The sequence below is a fragment of the Phyllostomus discolor genome, chromosome 3 (assembly GCF_004126475.2).
Source record: "Phyllostomus discolor isolate MPI-MPIP mPhyDis1 chromosome 3, mPhyDis1.pri.v3, whole genome shotgun sequence".
NCBI lineage: Eukaryota > Metazoa > Chordata > Mammalia > Chiroptera > Phyllostomidae > Phyllostomus > Phyllostomus discolor.
The window spans coordinates 213,648,580-213,665,978 of NC_040905.2; the positions used below are offsets into that span (position 1 = coordinate 213,648,580).

At 69.1% G+C, this 17,399-nt stretch overlaps 1 protein-coding gene and 1 non-coding gene across 2 annotated transcripts; one reads left to right on the top strand and one right to left on the bottom strand.

The window, feature by feature from the left end:
- Positions 1-372: 372 nt before the first annotated feature.
- Positions 373-498, top strand: LOC114514642. Its single transcript, XR_003686093.1, has one exon. It is a non-coding gene; the product is annotated as a U6atac minor spliceosomal RNA (small nuclear RNA).
- A 3,229-nt stretch (positions 499-3,727) lies between these two features.
- Positions 3,728-15,515, bottom strand: WDR5 (WD repeat domain 5). The gene is made up of 14 exons (XM_028519661.2): positions 15,397-15,515; positions 12,945-13,122; positions 12,245-12,353; positions 11,874-11,947; positions 11,366-11,455; positions 11,197-11,286; positions 11,013-11,096; positions 8,061-8,116; positions 7,396-7,442; positions 7,011-7,086; positions 6,333-6,366; positions 5,916-5,990; positions 4,887-4,974; positions 3,728-4,151 (listed from the first exon to the last, which is right to left on the bottom strand). The coding sequence occupies exons 2-14, from the start codon at positions 13,023-13,025 to the stop codon at positions 4,051-4,053; spliced, it is 1,005 nt and encodes a 334-aa protein (XP_028375462.1). The 5' UTR covers positions 13,026-13,122; positions 15,397-15,515; the 3' UTR covers positions 3,728-4,050.
- Positions 15,516-17,399: the final 1,884 nt, after the last annotated feature.

Here is a 17,399-nt window from a genome sequence, read left to right on the forward strand (position 1 = left end):
TTCTTCCCTCGTCCTCTGATTCGCTACAAACCACTTTCATTTCCGCAGAAAGATCCGAGCCATTTCCCCACCTTCGGTGAGGCTTATTGCTGTTTTGTTTCCGGGGGAATCCAGCTGGCCGAAGGACGCCGAGCACTTCCGGGTGCTCCTCGCAGCGTCTGATTGGCCAGATTTATGAATATATTAGAGCACGAAAAATAGAGGTTTCTCACTCGCCTAAATCAAAATGTAGGTGATTTAGGGTAGCTGCGGCGGTCCATAAAAGGCGTGAACACTCTCACGCGTGTGTCTGAGACGCGCAAGAAAAGTCACCCTAGCCGTGAGGTGGCGCACAACTGGGGCTTTAAATAGCCAGCTCGCGGAAATTCGGCTGTGTTGTATGAAAGGAGAGAAGGTTAGCACTCCCCTTGACAAGGATGGAAGAGGCCCTCGGGCCTGACAACACGCATACGGTTAAGGCATTGCCACCTACTTCGTGGCATCTAACCACTGTTTTTTTTTCTTTTTCCCCCAACCCTGCACCGCGCACCTGCGAGCCCGACCGCGGGGCCCACGGAGGCCTCCCGGGTCTCGCGGCATCGGCATCGGGCTCCTCTGATCCACACCAGGCTCCCGCACCGACCCGAGGGAGACCGTGGGCAAGCGCGCCTCTCACGGGCCGCGTCGGGATGCTAGGATTCTACCTTCCCACGGTTTCTGGCGCCCCCACCCCACTCCTGCCCGCGTCCACGTCGTGGGCGGTGAGGCCCGGGCACGGCGTGGGCGTCCCGGTGCGCCCCCGAAGCCGCCTGCAGGGGACAGCTCGCGCCCCCGGGCCGTCCTCCCAGGCCAAAGAGCGGGAAAGGATGTGCATTTCCACTCGGGAACCCCCGCCCCCGAAAGGCAGCCCCGAGGGCTGGCGGGGCGGTTCCCCCCGTGTCCGGAGCACATGCTGCGGGGGCCTGAATGGAGCGCTCGGACCTGCACCTGGACCTGGATGACGTGTACCTGACGGATGCAGGGGCATCAGACCGGCCCGACGGAGGACGCCGCTGGGGGAGAGAGCGCCCAGCGCCACCCACGAGCTTCTGGCCGAACCCGGAGCAGGGCGGCAGGGGCCACCCCGGCCCGGCCCGCAGACCCGGGGGAGGGAGGCCCGGAGCTGGACATCCCCCGACCCCGCGCCGTTCAGACCAGCCCTGTGCTTGGGGACGTGGGTGCACACGTGTGTGCACACTGAATACACGTGTGTGCGTACTCTTTAGAAGACACGAAGACGCCTGGGGGAGTCTGGGTATCAGATACTTCGTTACAGAGCATTCTAGGTGTGACTGGGGTGTTGTGGGCATGGACGCTCTTGAAGAAGCTCCGTTTACAGGTGCTGCGTGCTCGCCGCTGAGGAGCAACAGGTGGAGGGAAACGTGCGGCGCGCGAAGCAGGGGGAGCTGGGGAGGCCCGAGCCGTCGCCTGGGAGACGCAGAGCAGCCGCGGGACCGTGAGCTGGAGTCGGCCCCGCGGGTCCGCCGGCACTCCCGGCCTAGGCGGGCCCCTTCCGCGACAAAGGCCAGCCTGTACCTGGGCCCGGCTGTCTCTGTGCGTCTGCAGCTACACGGTTCTGGGTGGTCCGAGTCGCTCCCTTTCCTCTGGGCCCCTCGCAGCACAGCCACCTCCAGAGACCACAAGCCCCTCCTGGTATCCGCTCCGTGGTCAAACAAGTTGGTGGCTGCCATAGCACCTCATTTCTATCCAATCCGGGGTTCTCCCTGCACCCCCCACCCCGCCTCACTCCCTCCCACGGCCCTCATCTGTCACCCACGGCTTTCACGGAGTCCCTGGGTTTCCCCCTTGAGACTCATGTGTAAAATGAGCTGCAGAACGGACGTTGTCCAGACTGTCTTCTCAACCCACTGGGATTCTGCTTCTCAATTGTCAGTGTGGCTCAAAACACTCGTAAAAAAATTCCAGTTCCTACAGGTTTCAACATTTCGTACGTTGACAAAACTTCTGGGCTCTATTCTACCAGGGGAGGGGCACATACACCGTGCCTGGGACGTGAGGGTTTCTCCTGGAAATTTTCTGTCACCGAGTTTTGGTTTTAGCGAATATATGACATCAGCGGTGTCACACTCATTGTCACCGGGGCCACATCAGCCTTGCGGTGGCCTTCGGAGGGCCGAATGTTACTTTGGGATGGACTGTATACATGCAACTGCTCCTTAGCAGTTAAGTGAGGGTCCGCGCGGCCGCCGGGTAGAACCAGGTGGAGGCCGGGTTCCGCCCTCGGGCCTCGTGTGTGCCCGGGGCTCCAGCTGCTCCCAGCCAGCGTGGCTGCAGGGTCTGGGCGACTTCCCGGGCTTGCCTGTTTCTCTCGCACTGTCCACGGCTCGCACAGATGTGTGTCACCCACAACACTCAAGGCTGTCTAACACTGAGAACAAAACCAAACCACAAAGCACGGGCCTTCACCCCAGCGCCCTGCAGGGAGGAGCCGTGCTGAGCCCTCCCCCGATAACAGCTGCGTGTTAGGGTAAAAACTCCTTACTGGACCAAAATAAAAGACACGAAAACCTTTATTTTCAAAAAGAGAATGTATTTTTACATAAATCTACAACAGAGAATTCCAATGTAGAAAAAATACACTATATTCAAGGGTCCAGTGCTCCACACACCCCCCGCCACCACCCGGGCCAACTGGCACCAGCACCCACAAAACTGAGGGGCCCCCAGCATCCCCCGAGCCAGGCCCTGGGACACCGACACGAGACCTTAGCTTTCCCCACCAGAACACACTGCAAGTGCAGGTCCCGGCCCGAGTGTCGGACCCACACCGCACAGCTGTCCACCCCCTGCCCCCAGACGGGCGACCCCGTGGGCACCCACTTCCGGAGGACGGGGACCGTGGGCAGCTTGCCCCCAGGGGCCTTTAGAGCCACCACATTCACGCTGCAACAGTGGCCACAGAGGTTCCCTGGAAGCCCATCTGAGGGTGGCCCCCCACCCTTGCCCACCTGCCTGCCCGAAGGCCAAGGCCTCGCCCATCACCTGGCACCACCCAGAGCCCCAGCACTGTGATGTGGGCCTCAGCAAAGCGGGAGAGGGCTGCACCCACCCCGTCGCTCCAGGTGGGACTGCGCCCCCCCGCAGAGGTCCCGGGGCTGGCAGACTGGGTTTGCACCCCAGGGGGGACCTCGCTCCACACAGGGGTCCCCGTGGGCTGGCAGCAGCCCCACGACACTGGTTTTTCAGCCCCTGCCCCACGCTCACCACTGTGGACACACGGCTACCTGGTGAGGGACGGGCAGAAAGTGGACCCCACCCTGCAGACCGGGGCCCAGGCCTAGAGTCAGGGGCCAGAACCCCCGGCACCCCAGCCATCACAGAGCTGCCTGCGGTGTCCCATCGGCATTTCGGGGACCCCCGCCCCCACCCCAAGAGCGCGTCCCCGGCAGCTCCAGGCTCCTGGGGACGAGGATAGAATGACGAGCCACTGGAGGAGCCTGTCCCTAAGTCCTCCCACCTCCTGCCGACCGGGAGACGAGCCCACCTGGGAGCTCAGCGGCCACGCCCGGCACAGCCTGCCCCTCGGCCGGGGCGCCGCGCACGGCGTGAGCACCGGGGACCACCGGCACGGGGACGGGGACCCTGACCACAGAGGGGTCTCACAGGCACAGCCTCCCAGGGGAGCCACTGCGGCGGGAACGGGGGTGGGGCGACCGCGCACAGCGCTGCACGGGGCAACGAGACAGGAGAACGGCACAGAACGTTTACTGGAAAACACACAACTCTCAGGAACTGAACTTCACCTCACCCCTCTGGAATAAAAAATTAAAGTTTTTGTGGACTGTGTGAACACAATACAGACTAGGAACTCTTCCCCAAACAGTGTGAGAGGAACTGGCAAGAAACGTCTCCTTCCAGAACTTTCTGACGGTAACACTTCCCCCAAGGCCGTCGTCTTCAGAGGCAACTCAAGTCCGGGCCCCTCCCAGATGCCGCGGCCCGGCCCCGGGGCCCCGAGACGCTCCGCTCCCGGCCAGCCCGGCGGCCCCCCGGCGGCCCCGAGCCCCGGGCCTAGCAGTCGCTCTTCCAGAGCTTGATGGTCTTGTCGTTCTCCAGCGCGGCCGATGCGATGATGTTCTCCGTCGGGTGGCACGCCGTCGAGATCACCACGTCTGGAAGCCGACACGGTCACCACGGCTGCCTCCGGGCCCGGGGCCGCTGCCCCACCCCCCCACCGCCCGCCCAGCGCAGACCACTGACACGCAGCCGTGCGCTGCCGGCAGCGGTGCGCAGGGGAGCCGGGGGACTGGGGGACAGGGGACCGGGGGACGGGGGTGGGACAGGGACGGGACGGGGGAGACGGCAAGCGTCCGTGACACTGAGCCTGGGTCTGAGCTGGAAGGCTGCAGGAGCAGCAGCCTCCGGGGGCCAGCCTGCCCACAGGGGACGGGCGGGCCTGGGGGCCGAGCTTCCTCCCAGGCTGTCCCCGAGGGGCACAGACCCCATGCTGGGCGCAGGCCGACGTTGGGGGCCCTCTCGCTCCAGGCTGAACCCCACGGGGTGCTGTGTTTTAGGGGGTGCGTCCGACATACTGCTCTCTGCCGACTGCAGAAGGTGCAGGACAGGAGGGGGAGGGGCGCCAGGGCAGATGGACACCCCGAGTGCTGAGCACAGACAGAGGGGGACCCCAGGTGCTGAGGAGCCGGCAGGGGCAGCCCCTCAGAGCTCAGGCCGCCGGAGAGGTCGAGGCAGAGATCACCTGGCCCTGGCCAGTCACCTCCGGACAGGTGGTGTCGCCAGGCCAGCAGAGGGCCAAAGAAGGAGGCGGAGCCGGGACCCGAGCACCGGCGCCCGGGCCCGTCCACACCCGTCCCCAGGGAGCGGCCCGCGGCCCCACGCACGCTTACCTGTGTGGCCCTGCAGCTTCTGCACGATCTCCTTCGTCTGCAGGTTCCAGATGTACACCAGGTTGTCCTCCGAGCCCGACACGATCCACTGGGGACAAGGGCGGGGGGTGAGGCGAGGCCCCCACCTCCTGGCGGCGCCGGGAGGAGCCCAGCCCCCGAGCCCCAGGGGACCATGGTCCTAGCCTGGCCGGCTCCTCGCCCCAGCAGCCCCCGGACAGCAGGCGGCGGGCGCCTGGGATGCATGGGGGGGGGGGGGGGGCAGAGGGTCCGCTGAGTCTTCTCTGTAGAACGGGCCGTTTCTCACTTCCACAGTAACTACTGGTCTGGGTGTTCTGAGCGTCTCCCCCTGTCGGCTCCCGGCGGGGAGGCCAGGGCGCTGCGGGGCACCCGCCCGTGCGCGAGGCAGCCTTCGGCGGAGGAGCACCGCTCGGCCGGACCGTCCGACTGCGCCCCACGCGGCAGACGAGAGACTTGGCGAACCGTGTTCGGCGCGTCGGACCGGCCACAGCCCCTCCTCCGCGCACGGCACAAATCCTCCATCTTTACCTTCCTTGACGTGATCAAGAATACGCTCAACTCGTTGGTATTTTCTTCCGTCTTCGACGTTCAAGTGACCACACAAAAAAGTCACCAGTTTTGACGACTTCGAACGCAGGCCGACGGGACGGCCCCACAGCGCACCCGCGCAGAGGCCTGCGGGCGGTGTCACAGGTGCCGAGGCGCGTCCAGAGCCGCCGAGCGGAGGAGACGTCAGGGACCCCTTACACTGCCACTTGCTAACGCGAGTGTCACCGTCTCCTCCGTCACACGCCAGGGCAGCAGGGTGGGCAGGGCCCTGGCCAGGAGCTCCCCCCCCCGCCCCCCCCGTCATCCGTCACCAGGGCACGGAGTCCTCCTCCCTGCGAGCCAGCGTGGCAGGCCAGTGAGAACAGCCCCCCCCCACCACCCTGGCAGGTCACCCGCCGTGCCGTGCAACCCCGTCCGGCCGACAGAGACGTCCGCAGGCACGGGCGCGGGCCAGAGCCTCACCTTGCCGCCGGTGACCGAGAAGTTGGCGAATATGCAGTACTTCTCGTTCTTGTGCCCGGTGTAGGTCTTCAGGCACTGCAGGGACAGGGCCGCGCCGCTCAGAGCCCTGGCCCCCGCCTGCCCTCCCGCCGCCCAGCCCCCCGAGACCAGCGCGCAGGCCCGGGAAGGCCGCCCGGGCGGGGCCTGAAACGCACCCCGAGGCCGCAGCACCGAGCCCCCGTGGTCCAGCCGCGGCCTGCCCACTGGCCATCGGCGGACCCCTGGTCTCTGAGAAGCCTGCACTGAGCCCACGCCACAGGGCGGCTCCCCGCATCCCCTCTGCCCGGGGCCTGGCTCAGCTCCGCCACCGGCAAAGCCTGGCCCGGTACCCGGCCCACCCAGAGCCCAGGCCCAGCGAGGGGTCTCCCGGCCACTCACCTTCCCTTTGCTGTAGTCCCAGAGCTTGAGCGTGCTGGAAGGAGGAAGGGGGGGTCAGACATGCACCCCGGGGTCTCTCCGAGGCTGCCCGCTGGCGCTGTGCCCCCTCCCGCCGCTCCGAGTTTGGAGCAAGGCTGGGCCAGAGCCCCCCGACCCCTTCCCCATGCAGGGACCCAGCACACTGTGGGGTCCGGGGACTTAAGGACGCCCCGGGCACAGGGCGAGAACCCCAAGTGTCTGCAGGTCAAGAATGGGCTTCCGAGTCGTGCCCCCCACCACTCAGGGGTTGTCCCGAGCCGCCGGACAAGGACCGGGGAGGCCTGGATCCAGAAAGGCCCGGAACAGACCTGGGCGCCACGCGGCCCCGTGCTCCGGGGCAGGGCGGACACAAGCCTGGGGCTGGGGCCGGGCCTCACCAGGGCTCCCCGCTGGGCGCAGAGGGAAGCCGGCGCCCAAGGGCCTCCTGCAGAGGGCGCCGGTCAGGGCCATGGCCACAGGTCAGGCCCATGGCCGCAGGAAGGGAAGTCGGACCCCAGGGGTTTGGCGGGGGAGCGGGGGGGGGGGGGGGGGGGGACAGGAGGCTCGGGGCAGACCCTGAGAGCAGCCCGGGCCCCCCCAGCACAGACCGAGACCCGAAGCCCCCACCCCAGCGCTCACAGAGGCAGCGGGGGCACGTACTTGTCCAAGGTCGCAGCCAGGATGTACTTGCCGTTGGGGGAGAACTTCACGAAGGACACGGGGGGGTTGTCGTCATCTGCGTGGGGACAGGGCGCTGACTCGGGGGCCCGGGGCCCCAGCCCCGGGCAGGAAGGGCAGCACCCATCTCGGTTCAGGACCCTGTGGGGGCGGGGGGGGGTGCCCCACCTCCTCTCCTCCAGCTCCCGGCCTGTCGTGGGAGCCCTGAGCACGACCCCTCCCCAGCCGACGGGGCCCCTGCAGGGGCATGAAGCCCCCCGGGAGCGTTCGCACACGGCCCCGGGCCCCGGCAGCAAGGGGGCGGGGGCGGGGGCAGGAGCACGGCTGCGGGACAGCCCGGGATCGAGCCCCCAGCCGGCGGCCTCACCGATCAGCGTCTTCAGGCACTGGCCCGAGGCGGTGTCCCAGATCCGGCTGCACAGCGGAACGAGAGACGGTTCAGAAGCCGGTCACAGCCGGTCACAGCCGGCAGCACGTGGACAGGCCCCCAGCCACGTGCCTCCCTGTCCTCTGGCCGGGCCTGCGGTGGCCCGGGAGCCCACAGAGGGTCGGAGGGTCTCCAACCCGAGCCCGCCGCCTGCCCCGAGGGTGGGCCGCCCGCCCCTGTCTCCTGCACACGTCACCTCTGCTCCACGGGGTGCACCTCCCTCCCCTCATGTCTCCTTCCTCCCCCGCCCGGGCAGGACGCTCTCCTCGGCCGGCGCCCCCTCCACCCGACAGCCAAGCCCGAGAGGAGCTGCCCCCCCAGACCCAGCCCCGAGTTCGGCTGCACGGCCCCCCATGGACTCCGCGGAGCCCGCCCGCACATGCACCCTCCCGCCTCTCCACCCCGCAGCCCGGCCGGGGCCGAGCGGGACCCTCTGCCCGAGACCCTGTCCCCGGGGCTCCTGCGCCCCCGTCTGTGGTGGGGGGTGTCCGGGTGCCCCCGCTCAGGGCAGACACCCCCTCGGGGGGACGCCAGGCGGGGCAGCCCCCTCCCCACCCCCTCCCACCGCCACCAGCCGGACAGCAGGCCGCCCGCCCCGCACTCACCAGAGCCCGTCGTAGCTGCTGGACACGATCAGGGACCCGTCCCGGTTGAAGTGCACCTGGGGGGCAGACTCGCTTTCAACCCGCCCCCACGGCCCTCCCTGCGCCGCCCTCCGTGGGGCCCTCGCCAGCGCCAACCCCCGGGCCCCTCCAGACCCTCGGGCAGCTCGGGGACAGTCACTCCCCCAGTGTCTGCCCAGCAGCCAGTTGGACGACGAGACACAGCAGGAGGGGTGGCCTGAGGTGGCCCGGGGAGGGCGCGCACCCGCCACAGCGACCACTCAGCGAGGTCACGTCCTGTTGAACCAGCGAGATCCCCGCCGCCTGGGCACCAGGGCAGCCCGACCCCCGGGGGCTGGGAACAACGTCCCCCACCTTACTGCACAAAAGCAACAAAACCCAGGAGAGAAACCCCGCAGGTGCGTGCGGAGGCCTTCTGAGAACGACCCTGGAGCCCCCCAGCCCGGACGCCCGGGGCCTCCCGGGTCCAAGAAGGAGACAGAGACCTGGGCTGCTCAGGTCTCCAGGCCCAGCACCGGCACCAGCCCGCGGCACCGCCACACCGCCCTCTGCTCTGAGTGTCCGGCGGCAAGAGGCCCTCCCCACAGGGTTCCCCCCCCCGAACGGGCCTGTCCTGGAGCTGACCCACCTCTGGGCTCTCCCCCTCCCCCTGCCCACCCGGGTCTTCCAGGGGCGGAAGAACCGCAGTGCTAAGGGCTCAGAGCACCGTCGGCTGCTGCCACTTTATTTCACGTCCTGGGCCAACTCTGCCCGGGACAGACCCTTCACGACCAGGAACCCCTTTCCAACCCACCCTGCTCCCTGCGGCGGGGGAGCCCCCTGGCGAGGCATCGAGCCTCCATCCCGGGCCACCCAGCAGCTCCCCCGCCGCCCAGACCGGGGTCGCCACCGCGGCACCGCAGCCAGGCCACCGGGCCGTTCTCTGCTGGGCAGCTGCGTCCCTGACTCGGAGGTGCCGGGGGCATCGCGCCGTGAAACCGAAACGCCCCACACCGGCCCACACACAGAGCCGCCGGCACCAGACACGCCGAGGGCTGGAGGCCGGGATGGTGCCCCTCCCCGGGGGTGCTGGGCCCTGTCAGCCCGCCGGGACGCCCGTGGGCAGCACAGGCACGGGCAGCCTCCTCTCTGCCAGCAGCAGCCACAGAGATCGGGCCCGGCGCCCCGACGGGCTGTAGGGGGCCCGGCGCCCCTGCAGTGATTTCCGTGTGCGCACGCGACGGCCGGGCCGCCACCACGGCGCTCCGCAGCGCCCACACACACGGGCGTCTCTCCCTGGACACGGCGCTTGGCGGCCACGAGCGGCAGGTGGCCTGGGCACCACCCAGCTGCGGCCTCAGCGTCCTCCCCTCCCACCGGCCCCATCAGCCAACGCCCTTCGAGCTGCCGGTAGCTGCCCCCAACCGTGTGGGGCCCAGGCGACCCGTTCTAACCCACGGCGGCCCACCCGCGGCCACCTGCTCCTCCGGCCCGCAGAAGACCCTTCTCCGGAGGCCGCCGCGCCCGACAACGCGCAGACACGGGACCCCCACCCACGTGCCGACGCCCGCTTCCTTCCCGCCATGTCCAAGCACCGCCTCTGCCGCCCACCGACACCCGCTTGGGCGCCGGACAGGGACGTGCAAGGACCGCCCAAACTGCAGCCCGAGTCTCAGCTCCGACGGCAGTCACTGGGAGCCCTCCACGGAGGGAACCCGGGGACTGTGACTCATGCAGGGGCTCGCTCGAGGCCGGAGACCCTGGGGAGGGCGAGGACGACACACGGGCTGCCCGGCTGCGGCAGGGGGGTGGGCGGGCACAGAGCAGCTGTGGACACCTGCAAGGGGGTCACTGTCCAGCCGCCGCGCCGCACACCCGAAACCGGCACAGACGACAGCAAGCGTCACCACAGCTGACGAGCAGCAGCCGCTGCAGGAGGCCAGGCCAGAGGGGTCTAGCTGGATGAGGGGCGGAGCCGAGTCCCAGCGCCCGGGGTCTGCTCCACCGGGAATCCTCAACCAGGCCCGGCCTGCACGGGGACACCGCGCACCCCTCCTCCTGCGGTTCACCCGCAGGAACCTCCACACTCGTCGCCCAGCCGCTCGGGCTAGCGGGCCCACTGTGCTCCTTTTGTGAGAGCGAGGGGCACGGGGCGGCGTCCACAGCACGAGCCACACAGCACCGGCCCCCGGCAGGTGGGCAGTGCCGGGGCCGCAGACCGCACGCCCGCAGGGGGACCAGCGGCTGCAGAGGCCTTGCTGCCACCGGACGGCGGCGTGCCGGTGGACACGGACACGGACCCAGCCCAGGGCGCGGGGCCGACTCCAGCGCCTGCAGCTCCCCCACAGGGACCCGCCGCTCGCCGCCCGGCCTTTTTTCCAGTGAGTGTGCTTCCCTTCCGTAGGAAACTGAGGTCAGAGGAAAAACTTCTCTAACACAACGACGCCCTCCTCGGGCAGCTCCCCACGCAGCTCCTGGCCCGCCCCCGCCGGCACTCATCTGCCGCCTCAGCCCACAGATGGGCTTTCGTGACTCCGTCCGGGGCTGACACCCCCCAAGGCTCCCCGCTGACCAAGGCGCACTCTGGCCACGTTTCCCCCCCCGAGCAGCCGACGGCCCTGTGTGGTGACCCTAGGTCCTCCCTGTGCTCCCCGCTGCCACCCGAGAAACGGCAGGGCTGGGGCCGCACCCGGGGGCGCGCACAGGGCCCGCCGGCCTCCAGCCACCCCCCCCATCCCAGCGACTGACCCCCCCTCGCAGGCCCAGGCGGGGCTCCCCCTCCAGGGCTGCCCACCCCGCTCCAGGTTAAGTTTGGGGACACCCCCCCCCACACTACAACCCCCGGTCCTTCCCAGGGACCGGGAGGTCACCCAGGGCCCCCAGCGCCCCATCCCCGTCATCGCTCCGCACTGCCACCGACCGTCAGGGCCGGGCAGCGCCGAGGGAGGGACTCACGGCCGAGACGGGGTCCGAGTGGGCCGGCAGGGTCTTGAGACACTTCCCCGTCTTCACGTCCCATATCCGCACGCTCTCGTCGAACTGGGGGCGAGGGGAGAGGTCGGGGCCGGCCGGGCAGCGCAGAGGGCTCGGCAGCAGCCCCGGCCCCGCCCCCACCCCGCCCCCGGGCCCGCCCACTCACGGAGCCCGAGACGATGAGGTTGGACTGCGGGTTGAAGTTGCAGCAGAAGACGTAGTTGCTGTGCCCCTTCAGGGTCTTCAGACACTTTCCCTGGAAGGAGCGGCGTCGGGGTTAGTCCCGCGGGCCGGCCGCCCCCACGGCACCCCCGGCACCGGCGGCACCCACTCACCGAGCTCACGTCCCAGATCTTCAGGGTCTTGTCGTCCGAGGCGGAGACCAGGAGGTTGGAGTCCGAGGACCAGGCCACGTCCGAAATTCCCTGCGAGGGGCACGCAGGGCCACCGTCTCGGTGGGGGGAACACGGCCGGTCCGGGCAGGCCGGACCCTGACGCCCAACTACGGGCAGACAAGCAGGCCCCCCGCCCTGCCCTGTGGTCGCTGCGCCACACAGCCCTGGGGCCTTGCACCGGGCGACACCCGCCTCCCCCCCCCCCCCCCGAAGCCCCACAGGCCCCTCTCCCGCCCACGTAGCCCAGCGGGCTCCCCTTTCCCACCCGCGTGACCTTCTCAGTAAACTGCTCCTCGTATTTCGACCAACAAACGGCCACCAACCCCCAGAGAGGATTTCGGGGGAGACCCAGCACCTTCACCCGGCAGGCCCGGGACAGGGGCCCCCACAGTGACCACTGGCCCCAGGCTGCCCAGCGGTCGGCCCCGGGGTGCAGGCGGACACCTACCAGCTTGTGCCCGGATATGGTCTTCTCGAACTTCCCGTCGTAGGCGCCCCAGATCTTGATGAGTTTGTCTGCGGCTGGAGGACAGAAGCGGCGGAGTCGCACTGCCCGGCCGCCCGGCAGCCACAACCCCGGCCCTCCCCGAGGGAGCCCCTGGGGCCAGTGGGAGGGGCTCCGAGCCCCAGGGGAGGGCCGGCGCCCTCCCCTCACCCATCCCCGCCACCCCACCCCACCCCACCCCACCCTGGTGGCAGGGGGCACAACCCAACGGGGAGGAACTTCCCGACAGCCCACGCCGCACCAACCCGGAGGGGCGGGCAGCGGCGGCCCCCCAGCGGGCCCCTCCCGGCAGCCGAGGCCCCCCAGGCACCTACAGGAACTCGCCAGCCACTCCCCGTTGGGGCTGAACTTCACGGAGGACACCGCCTTCGTGTGGCCGGCCAGCGTGAACTTCAGGGCGTAGTTTGGCTTCACGGGCGTCGGCTGGGGAAGAGACAGTGCTCGTCAGGGAGGGGGGGCGGGTGGGCGCCGCCGGCCGGTCCCACCGAAGGCCGGTCTGGGTTTGTCTCCCCGAATGTAACCCTCCGCGTCGGACCTTACGTTCGGCTCCAAACCAGCGCCCCCCCGAACCCCGTCTGCAGCCCGGCTGGAACCCAACAAGTCTAAACTCGGCTGCTCCTCCTCCTCCTGCAGCCCCCCTCAGTGTGGGGACCCCCCCCCGCCCCGCCCCTGGCCACGGGAGGTCTGGAGGGGCGCCCGCCAGCAGCTCAGGCACGCCTGCAGACCTGCCTGCCGCCTGCAGACCTGCCCCAGCTCAGAGCTGCGGGCCGGGGGCGGGGCGGCCGGTGGGGATGGGGGCGGGGCCTTCACAACAGACACTGTCCTGCGAGGAGGACGGAGGAGCCATGTTGTTGCTAAAGCCCCCTCGCCGGGGGACAGGGCTGGGAGCCGCCACACGACACACAGGTGGACAAACCCAGCAACTTCTGGGCGAGGGGGGAGGGCAGGCCGACGAGCCTGAGACCGCCCAGGGCCCTGCAGCCCGGGCGCCTCCGCCAGCCCCCGGGGACTCGCCTTGCTCTGCGCGGCCGACGACGAGGGCGTGGGCTGGGCTCTGGCGGCCTCGGTCTCCGGCTTCTTCTCCTCCGTGGCCATGGCTCTGAGGCCGGCCGGGCGGGGTGGGAGGCCCGGCGGAGAGGCGGCAGCTCCAGGCAGAGGACTCGCGGCGGGCGGGGCGTCTGCTGGTCAGGACCTACGGCGGGGGCCCAGGCCCACGAGAGGAACACGGTTCAAAACTGATCTGTAGGGAAGAGGATGAAACCCGTCTGGCCACTGTCCTGAGCTCGGGTGCACTGCTCCAAGCAGGGGCACCGGACCTGGACCCCGCTCCCTGCTGATGCTTCCCAGACGCTCCACCAGACACCCCGGCCACCCTCTTCCGAGACCGTCCCCAAAGACCCGCCTGCGAGGGCGCCGGCCACTCCGTGACCCCCAGTCCGCAGGCGCGCGGCGAGGCAGGCGGGTGCCGTCTCCCCGAGGGCCCGCGCAGTCAGAGCACAGACCGAAGGCCCCGGTCGGGAGACCCGCCGGCCCCACTGCAGGGCCCGAGCCTCAGGGCGCACAGACCAGGGGCTCCTCCAAGTCCTCAGTCGTGTCCCAAGTGACGTGTTGCTCACGGCCACGTTCGAACACACAGGCGCTCAGGGCACCCTCCTCACAGTTACGCCGCCTTGCTGTCGCCCTGTGCTGGCTGCAGGCACAGGGCGCTCCCACGGGGCTGGCAGCTCCCAAGACTACGGGTGGGGAGGCTCGGGTGGGGAGCCCTGGCCAGAGCCAGCTCTGCCCGCCTGTGGCAGCCTGTGTGTGCAGGTCACCGCAGGTGAGGCTCACACCGCAGGAGGGGACACCAGGACAGTCGGAACTCCCCCCGAGCTGCAGGGCAAAGCGCTGCCCAGAAGCACGCCAGGGGGTTCGGAAACCAGGGAAGTGTCAGTCAGAGGGGGCCACCCAGCCCCCGGCCGCTGGAACCACCACCAGTGAGTATACACAGTAAATCGTCGCCTGGGGCTCGAAACTCAAGTTTGCACGGGCTCCGAGCAATGCAAGTCTCCGCCCAAGCAGGGAGGAGTCGCTGGGCGACACAGCTGTGCAGGGCCTGGCCCCGCTGGCTGTCTGCAGCCCGGATGGAGCCCCGGCCCCGAGCGGGAGAGGAGGGCAGGCCGCTCCACCTGACCGGGAGACCGTGCCCGCACACCCGCTGAGGCTCAAAAAGGCGCCTCCGCCACCCTTTCCCGGGCCTTGGGCGTGGGGGTGGGGGCGGGGGCGCTGGACAAGGGGGCGTGGCTAAGGGCAAGGGCTGCAGAGGCCGCAGCCGGACCACACAAGGCCGGGCGCTGTGGAGCACAGCGGGCTGCACTCGGGGTGAAAAGAGCCCGTCAGGGGGCCCAGACAGGCCGTTTTAGCATAAAAATTGCGACCCACCAGGAGGGAGGCGGGACTGGAGCACACCCGCCGCTCCCAGGTGAGGAAGCAGGATGCCGGCCCCGCCGCCCCTACCTGGGGGGCCACAGCTGTTAACACACAGAAAACCAGCCGGGCTTCTGAGAGCGCCGCGGGACCCCGCGCCCTCCGAGTGTCTGCCTAAGGGCAGGGTGGGCGGCGGGCTCGCATTCTCCACGAACGCGCCGGTGGCTCCGTGGAACCATTGTTTGTGGCCGCGGGCAGGCTCCCTAGAAAGGAGGTCTGAGAAGGGGAAGGAGGCGACGGGTGGGAGGTAGCCTCCGGAGACCCCTCCTCCTGCCTGCGGGCTTTTCCCCCGGGCGGGCCCGGGGGCGCCCGAACCGCGGGCGACTCCAGACGCACGTGAAGTGCGGGCCGCCGAGCTCCGGGGCGGAGGCCGGGCCCACAGGTGCGGGCAGACAGGTGGTCGCCCGCCGGGCGGCGCGCTCTCCCGCCTGGGTCCTGCTGTGCCCCCGGGCTCCGCTCCCGGGGACGGGCCGCCTCGAGCGCCGGGAAACGGCCCCGGGCGTCTTTCCACGTCGCCCAGAAGGGCCCCGGCAGACCGGACCAGAAGCGGGCCGGGGCTGCAGGGCGAGCCGCGGCAGAGGGCGGGCAGACGGGCCGGCCGTGGGGGTCGGGGGGCCTGGGGGCTTTCTCCGGAGCGGCCGCGGGGACCAGCGCGAGTGCTGACGGGCCGCAGAAGGAAGCCGCAGCCCCCGGGCGGAGGGCTCGTCACCAGGCCGTTGGGGAGCCGCCGCCCGGGTGAGCGCCCGGGACCCCCGGGCACCGGTGAGGGCCCGCGGGGGGTGGGGCACGGGGCCGCCGGGGGCGAGGCTGCAGCGAGGGGCCGAGGGGCGCCAGGCGGGGACCCGGAAGGCGAGGCGGCGTGGACGCGCGGGGCTTCTGCACCGAAGGGCCCGGGCGGGCCGAGGCCAGGCCCGCCGGAACACGTGCGGCGGCGGTGGTTCGGGGGCGCAGCGACGCGGGCCCCCCGCGCGTGCTCGCGGGCCGGGCGTCCCCCGCTTACCTCCCGGGCTGTGGCGGACGGCAGCGGGCGCTCCGGGAGTCGCGCTGGCCGCCGACTGGGCGGGAGCCGGGCCGAGCTCGACTGGTCGGCGCGGGGCCCCAGCGCGCGTGCGCGGGGGGCCTAAGCGGCGTCGGGGCGGGGCCAGAGCACAAAGCCGGCCTCTCGGAGGGGCGCTACGGGCAGCGGCAGAGGCCAGAATGCCTCGGGCGGGGCCAACGCCTTAAAGGGACAGTACGTCGTGCGTGCTTTCTGCTTAAAAGCTTTAACTCGAAACGTGGCCGGCGCAGGCCGTCCTTCCCCTGCACTTTCTAAAAACTGAAATATAAAGACACTACCGCAAAGTGCTACCGTGCCCCTCGAATGCTCACACCCCGAGCTCGCCCTGCAGCGGTGCCCCCGGGGAGGAGCTGGCGGGGCCCCAACGTTTCTTCGGGGCTTACGTCCCTCCCTCCTGCGTCGCGCGCGCGCGCACGCTCGGGGCGGCCGCTGACGCGTCCACCGCACACAGCCCGGCCCTGGCCGTGGTCTCCGCTGAGTGTCTCCACGATTGCGCGGGACCCTTACCTTCCCACTTGGAAGCGAAGACCCCCCCGAGGCCCGAAAGCTTCCGGATACCGGCTCTGCGCCTCAGTAGTGGCTCTCCCGCAGGGCGCGCCCGCTTCCCTCCCGAGCCCCCCACCGAGGAGAGCCTATCAAACATGAAAGCTGCCCTGCCCTGTGCAAGGTGATGTCCCTGACAGGTATCGTCACCTGCAGTTACACAGGGGGAGAGGAGGCCCACGGAGCGGGGCTCAGGAGCGCAACGAGAACCCGGAGCCCCGTGCAGTCTCCCCGTCCTGCCCCACTTCTGCTGCCCACGTGGGTCTTAGAGTCTTAGAGGTGGCGGTGGTCTCCCAGCTCGACGCCCCACCCCCGCCCGCGGGCAGAGTCACACGCGGTCTCTTATTTCCCAATTAAAAACGGGGACACCGAATATGACTTGGTATACTGTGCAAACAAAAGGACAGCGCATTTGAAATGGAAATGCCCGGGGAAATGAGCTGCGTGGTTGCCATAGAGACAGATCAGAAGACTGGCAGCTGGTACGAAGCCCCGAGGAGGCTGAGCCCCCGTCCCACCCGGGCCCAGCCCCAGCGCGGCTCGCGGGGGCTCTCTGCGACCCAGAGGCCTGTGCGCCTGCTCTCCTGGAGCATGAGGCAGTGACTAAAGAAGTGACCGACCAGTTAAGGATGAAGAAGGGCATCTCCATCCGCCCGCCTGCGCTGCTTCCGCTGGTTTGGGCTCGTGCAAATCTCGGAAGCGCAGTCGGAACTTCTAAAACGCCAGCTCGAATCTGTCACACCCAGTTGAAGACTCAGAGGGGGCTTCCCAGGGTCCTCGGTTCAAACCCAAACTCCACTGAGAGCGTTTACCAGGCCCGCCTCCCCCCTCTAGCCTAACACCACCCCCAAAACGTGCGCCCCAGGTCCCAGCGCCAAGTTGGAAGTATTACATCCAGCCCTCCAGCTCCCGGGTGCAGCCGCATCAGGGCCCTGACCCCAGAACTCGGAACTCAGACCAGGTTCCCCCGTGAACTGGCCTCGCCTCCCTCCTCCAGGAGGTAGAAACTCCAGTGAAAATGAGAAAATCCTTAACTTTGTTGAGTGCTTTTCCCGTCCATCCCCATAGTCACGGCTAAAATCCTGAAACCGAGTAACACGGCAGATAAAGCGACTTAACAAAAACTCCAGAAAGCTCGTCCACACCGGCCCAGTTGCTCCGTTGGCCGGCGAGTCATCGGGGCCCCAGGGGTTTCGGGCTCCTCCATCCCTGGTCAGGACACTGGCCTGGGTTGCAGGCTGCTGGGGCTGGGTTTGTGCAGGAAGCGGATCGATGTTTCCGAGGTCGGTGAACATGGCTTCAGGTGAGGATGTTAAAAAAAATAAAAATAAATTAAAACGTGTCTAAGTCTGAGGCCCTGGCTGGGCAGCTCAATCGCTCAGTTGGTTAGAGCACCATCCCCG